This window comes from Oryctolagus cuniculus, chromosome 18 (genome assembly GCF_051225735.1).
Source record: "Oryctolagus cuniculus isolate XC-2025 breed Fujian yellow rabbit chromosome 18, ASM5122573v1, whole genome shotgun sequence".
Lineage (NCBI taxonomy): Eukaryota > Metazoa > Chordata > Mammalia > Lagomorpha > Leporidae > Oryctolagus > Oryctolagus cuniculus.
Genome location: NC_142884.1, coordinates 47,293,420 through 47,300,214, shown reverse-complemented (window position 1 = coordinate 47,300,214; position 6,795 = coordinate 47,293,420). Strand labels below are relative to the sequence as shown.

The 6,795-nt window shown below is 36.0% G+C and overlaps 1 protein-coding gene across 40 annotated transcripts in view; it reads right to left on the bottom strand.

Moving 5' to 3' along the window:
* Positions 1-981: 981 nt before the first annotated feature.
* The window catches only part of CHD9 (chromodomain helicase DNA binding protein 9), a 281,829-nt gene continuing 276,015 nt past the window's right edge, over positions 982-6,795 (bottom strand). For all 40 annotated transcript variants that reach the window (XM_070063507.2, XM_070063503.2, XM_089320025.1 and 37 more), the window contains one exon: positions 982-4,422. In XM_070063507.2, the coding sequence (XP_069919608.1) occupies positions 3,541-4,422 (882 nt within the window). In that variant the 3' untranslated portion in view covers positions 982-3,540. The remainder of the gene's footprint in view (positions 4,423-6,795) is intronic.

The following is a 6,795-nucleotide window of genomic DNA, read 5'->3' as shown; positions in this document are numbered from 1 at the left end:
TTATGGCCTACTCAGATCCAGTATGACCATGACTTAACCAATTACCAACACCCTATTTCCAAAATCACATCACATTCTGAAGTTCTGAGTTGAGCTTTTGGAGGATATAATATAGCTGTATCAAATACATTTCAATAGTGTTTACTCACTGGGTGGGCTTATGGTTAAAATATTTCAATGTTTCTCTACACTTTAAGCAGCATATGTTGCATTTACATGAAGTTTATTGTTCAAAAATTGCTTTGCCCTAATATAGCTCACAAGATGCCAGGTCCATCATTCCATACTCATATAGTGTATCTTTTCTCAAAAGCATCCAGCAAAGCTGTTTCTTCTTCCAGCACTAGAATAGATTACTGTTCCTTTAGGTGAGTGTTGGTTTGTGTTTATATGCTATATTGTACACAAAAGAAAAAAAGGTGTCTAAGCTTGAAAGGACAGTTGAATGTGTTCAAGTTAAATGAGTATATGATGATATTCCACTGTTTTAGTTTTGTAATTGGGAAAAAAATAATTTATAAGTGTTAACAAAAATAACTAACAACAATGGCAATAAGGAAAAAATCTCAAAGAGAAAAAATATTCATTTCTAAAATGGACTTCTTTAAGAGACTGGGTATATATGAGTCTTTCTAGATTTTTTTAAGGTTCAAGGGGAGAAAACTTTAAGAAATAATGTTTAATGCTCAGTACTAAGTGGAGGTCAGGCTGCAAAACTGAGGTTTAATAATCAGGGTTCCAACAAAGCTGCTGCTGCTGATCTGCAACCATCAGGGCCAACAAAGAAATTAAATTAAAATGAAAATTGGCAACATTTGAGATATTGTGTCTAAATTATAGTGATTTTCTGTCTTTCAAAATTGTTTGAAAATACACTTATCTTTTAAAGATTTTATGACTATGGTTTCTTTCATAACTGGAGTAAGTTTTATCAAAACCTCAATTCAGTAAGTATTGTCATGTACAGAGGCTGACATCATGGGTAGTCAAAGAATATGTTTAATAAAAAATAATTAAACTTCCATTTGCTCTATAGAACATCATAGAAAGTAATTTAATAAATTACAAATGACTTTTTAAGACGTTTGCTCAACTACAGAAAGCAAATTCAGACTACACAAAACACAACTGGTAAATATTGCAAATGTCCACAAAAGAAAAATTGGACTAAGACTTGAATCATGAGACCTGAAACAAGGGCTATAAATACAAGGCAATAACAGCTATATTTCTTTTAGTAACTACCAACACATACTTGGATATCCTTTCAACTTTAGTATTCTGTAATTCTACTGATTTTTTCCTTATAACCCTTAACTTTATACAACCACATTTGCGTGTTTTTTTCTTAGCTGATAACATTTCCCCAATCAATACTTAATAAAAGTATCTTGAAACCCAGAGAATGCTTAAAGTTAATTAATACTAGCCTTAATGCTTTGAAAACTGTAATTGCCTTATTACATAGAAAGAGAATCACTAGGATGTTAACCAAATTCATTTGACCATAATTAGGAAAATACTTTATCTCATAAATTTGATATAAATTAGATTTTAGTGATAAGATCTAGGATTTTTTTTCCTTTTTTTTTTTTTTTAATTGAGGAAAGAAAGGAATAAAGATCATGTGGGTAGAACTAGAGGGAAGAAGGGATACATGAATGGTGTTGAAATACTCCACCGGCAAACTAAGTTAGCTGTGTTTGAAAACTTTGGCTATCTCATAGGTGTATCCTAGTTAAACAAAAGTGCAATACTGCAAAGGGAAGATACTAAATATGTCACACATCATTTTCATGATGAAGAATTACTACCCACTTCTCCTGGATGGGCTTCATAGTGACTATTGCTAAGACATTGCATAAAGGACTATCAATTCAAAGTACTATTTTGGGAAAATACAAAAATCAATACAATCCCATTGGAACTTATATAATTTTGTAAATACATATAACACTGTCTTTCTAATAAAGGGTTAGTTATTTTACATACAGAAACATAATTCACTGGTAAAGGTCTTGGAAAACCTAATATAATTGCTTAATTCATGACAAAGCCACAGTTTATCAAACATATTGAAAGTTATTTTTAAAGAATTCAGGTTTTGTTTTTCTTTAAATTGATCCCCTGGCAAACTTTATCACTGACTTATCTGAGTACCAGAAAAATGGTAACATTTCTGTCTCCTTCGAATTTAAGTATTTTAACATCTAATTCAGTTCTAATTGTTTACATGTACATGAAGGTGACCTGGACCTCTACTTTGTCAGATTAGTAGCAGCTTTAGCAGGAGAAACTGTATCACAAATCAAATACCAGACAAAACTGAGCAGAAGCCTTGGGCCTCATTTTTGTGGTTTACAGGTAATACCTTGTAAAATCTCTTGAAATTATTCAAAGTGCATTTTCAAAATGGGCAACTCAGTATATTTAATATAAACTGATCACCCAACACTGATTCTGGGTAACAATTAGTTTGTTTATATCTAGAAACTCAAAACAAATTTAGACTATCTGCATATTACATTACCACTATTATTTGTTAATTTTGGAATATTCCATGACATAAAACACAAAGAGAAATCTACACAAATAAAGCAAACAAACAATTTCTTTTACATGAAGTATGCTGTGTTGAAAGTTCTTTTCAGTGGCATTTCATGAGTTTGCCTTTTCTGAACCCTGGAAACAGACATTACTCATCTGAGACAATTTTTTCTAATAGGAGGCCAAACATTGAAAAGTTAAAACTAAGTATGTCTATAGGGTGCCAAAGTCACATGACACAGATTATTTCATGACTTAACTTTGCTGATGTCCGAGTGAAGCTCAGCAAAGACTAAGTCATATTTCTTGCCAGATCAACGTGATATAGAGGATGTGTCTAAAAAACCCCTGAAAACAAGTGTAGAATTAGAAACGAATGTAAACTTCCTAAACTAACTCAGCTGAGGTAACAGGTAGCCAGTTAAATTGGCTGATTGGGAAACTTATTTCTTCTTTAAAACATACTTGTACCTGAATTGGAAATATCAGCAGTGCATCACAACACTAGAGCATTTTCATGTAATTAAAGCAATGGATGGTGACGTAGATTCTACAGCTTTCATGACATTCATTAGCTGCCCAAATTATTGCTGAGTTTTGATCTGTAAATTATAGGTGTCAAGGAGGCTGTAAAACTATATTCAAATTAAATCAGTAATATGCATAAAGTATTCTGTGTTCACTGCAAATATATTAAATATACAACTCTTATTGAGCATAATTTTCATAAAATTAACCCCCAACAAAATTATAATGCCTTTTGTTGTAATTTTACACCTTTATGTATTTGATAGTACATACGAGTTCAGAAACTTATGAATCTTAAGAAATATTACATGCAAAACGTCTCTGAAAGCAGTTTGCACTTCTAAACAAATAACTGAAATGTTCTGTCAGTAAGTTATTGATGCACTCAACACTGGGCTATGTACAATTAATAATTAAAGAAAAAAATCCAAAATCAGTTCATAATTTAAGTGCAGAGTCTGGGAATCAGTCTTCATTACTAGAATCTGAATCCTCGGATGATGATGATGTACTATCAGATCCAGATGAAGCATCGGCTTTCTCTGAACCCTCATCTGTGCTGTTTTCATTGAGAGGACTTGGTTCAGTCTCCCCTTTGTCTTCCTGATCTCTAACTCTAGAATCTTCTTCCTTTACTTCTACAGACTTAGATGAGCCTAAGTCACTGTTCTTGTTTTTCTGTACATCAAAAGTATTGGACTGGGACAAAGTTGGAACATGAAGATTAAGGCCTGGAGTGAGAAGCATCCCTGGATAAAGTATATTTGATAGTAATAGTGGGTTAAGAGCTAACTGGTTGGCAGCTGCAGCTGTATTTAACGCAGCAGTAGAGGAAGTTGAAGGAGAACTTGACACTGAGTTTTCTCCACCATTCTCTGAACTTTGGCTCTCTGTCCTTTCTTTTTTTCCTTCTAGCTCCTTAGAGTCATTTCCCTTTTTCTCTTCAGTCCCAGATTCTGTAGGCTTTGTCAGGAGTCCTCCCATGCCCAAGAGATTAGGTAATCCAGCCATTCCTGACAGTAGCATGGGGAACATAGCAGCCATGTTTTTAGCTTCTCCTCCAGAAGAAAGGCCAGCAGGCATTCCCATCAACCCTGCAGTTACTTGCAGTGACTGCAAGTTTTGTAGGTTTTGTTGTAAGGCCTGAAGCGTTGTGAGATCCACACCGGGAAGTAATCCATTAGCTAACACAGGACTGCCTGAAACATTGGTGGCAGTTGCAGCCGCTGCTGCCGCTGCCGCCGCCTTCGCAATTCCACTTTTAGGCCGTCTCCCGCGCCTGCTCACTTCCTCTCTCACAACAGGACCAGTGAGAATACGTTCATACATACTCTCTGGAAGAAACCCCTGGAAGAAAAACATATTCATTCACATCAGCTCTGTGAAAGAAAAACCAGTAACTGTCAGATTACCGATTAACTTATTAAAAATAGGAAATGACTTGTAAGGTTATTCTGTACTGATATGAAATAATTATGAAAAAGATAATCTATTTTATTGTACAGAACAGCTTAAAACAGCTATTCCACTTCTCATATTATTGTAGGATGACAGTAGGAAGAAGCCTCTAGTCTCCCTCCATGGTGAAGTAGAGTTTGTAGAAGAGTTTCAGGAAACAGAAGATCCAAAGAAAAATTTTCATGGGTGCTTCTGTAACCTTTATGTTTCACCTCACCATTTCATCTAGGAAAGGTCAATTAGGAAAGGATAAGGGAGGTAAGTGCAAGCTCAAGGTTAAAATGAGATGTTTTAATCTGCTAGGTCACTACTCCCCAAAATGCCTGCAATGGCTGGGGCTGGGATTAGGCCAGTTCCAAATTTGGGAGCCAGGAACTCAAAGTGAATCTTTCATGTGGGTAGCATTATTTGAGTCATCACTGCTGCCTCCCAGGGTCCCCAACAGCTATAATGAGAAGTCACAGCCAGGAATTGAATCATGTACTCATTTGTGGGATACAGGGGACTTAACAACTAAGCTACATGCCCAATTCTCTTATGAATCTTTTGACTGTTACCTTGAGAATAGAGGAGATAAGAGTCAAGCTAAAAAAAAAATATTCAAAAGGGGAAAAAGATCATTTGGCTCAGGCAGTAGCAGCATCTGCAGACTGGGAACCATCTATCTAGGACAGTGGAGGACAATCTCTGTACTTTCATTTAGTTCTCCCTTGATCTTCTGAGAGCTCAAAACTCTTAGAAGTTTTAGAAGTTCAGATCATCTGGACCAGCCCCGTCTGACAGAAATATAATACAACTCATATATGTAATTTTAAATTTCCTAGCAGCCACATTAAAAAATAGAAATGTGAAATTAATTAAATAATATATTAAACCCAATATAACAAAAATATTTCAATATATAATCTATAAAAACAAATATTTTACATGTTTTGGTATGTACTTCAGACTTAACACATCTCAATATAGACCAGTTCATTTTAAGTGCTCAACAGCCACATGTGCCTAGAGGCTATGTTTGTGACAGCTTTAGACAATGGTTTAAGGAAAAACTCTTATGAGACTTTTTAATTTTGTTTTGAATTGATGAACTTATTTTCTTATTTTTATTTATTTGTAAGGCAGAGTTAGAGAGAGAGAGAGGAGAAGGGGAGGGAGAGGGGGGAGAGAGAGGGAGAGGGAGGGAGTGGGAGAGGGAGAGGGAGAGGGAGAGGGAGAGGGAGAGAGAGAGGTCTTCTATCTGATGGTTTACTCTCCAAATGGCTGCAATAGCTGAGACTGGGCCAGGCCAAAGCCAGGAGCTTCCTCTGAGTCTCCCACATGGATACAGGGGCCCAAGCACTTGGGCCATCCTTCGCTGCATTTGCAGGCACATTAGCAGGGAACTGGATCAGAAGTGGAGAAGCTGGGACTTGAACCAGCAGTCACATGGGATTTTGGTGTTTTAGGTAGTGGCTTAATCTGCTATGCGACCATACAGGCAAACTTATTTTCTGTCTTAAATTTAAAAAATTTATTTGAAAGGCAAAGAGAGAAAGAGAAAGAGAAAGAGAAAGAGAAAGAGAAAGAGAAAGAGAAAGAGAAAGAGAAAGAGAAAGAGAGAGGGGAGGGAGAATAGGTATCTTCTGTCTGCAGATTTACGTTCTAATTGTCCACAATAGCCAGGGTTGGGTCAGCCTGAATCTAGGAGCCTGGAACCCAGTCCAAGTCTCCAATGTGGGCGGTAGGGACATAAGTACTTGAGCCATAACTTGCTGCCTCCCAGGACATTTTAGCATAAAACTGGAATCTGAGGCAAAGCCAGGATGTGAACCCATGCACTCCAATATGGGATGAGGGCATTCCAAGCAGCATGCTGTGCCAAATGCCTGCTCCTTATATGTTCTCTTTACAAAGTCATTAGGGTTCATTGCAGAAAACACAGCAACAAAAAATACAACATAAAATAAAAATGATCTATAATCTCATCATTGAGAAATAACCAACTGCTAATATTTCAGGGTATGTTCTTAAGTATACACATTCTCCAATCTTCCCCATCTCCCTTTCTAAAATAAAGAAGCGGAATCATTCTGAACTCGATTTTTACAGCCTGTGCTTTTCATTTGGACAACTGTAAAAGCAATAGCTGTTATTTACTAACCATTTGCCATGCAGCTAGAGTTCATTATTCTAAAAGTTAAAGTACTGTCATATTTAACACACTGTGAACTTTTTTCATCATGTTATTCAATGTTCTTCTAGTTTTAAAATGATTGTACA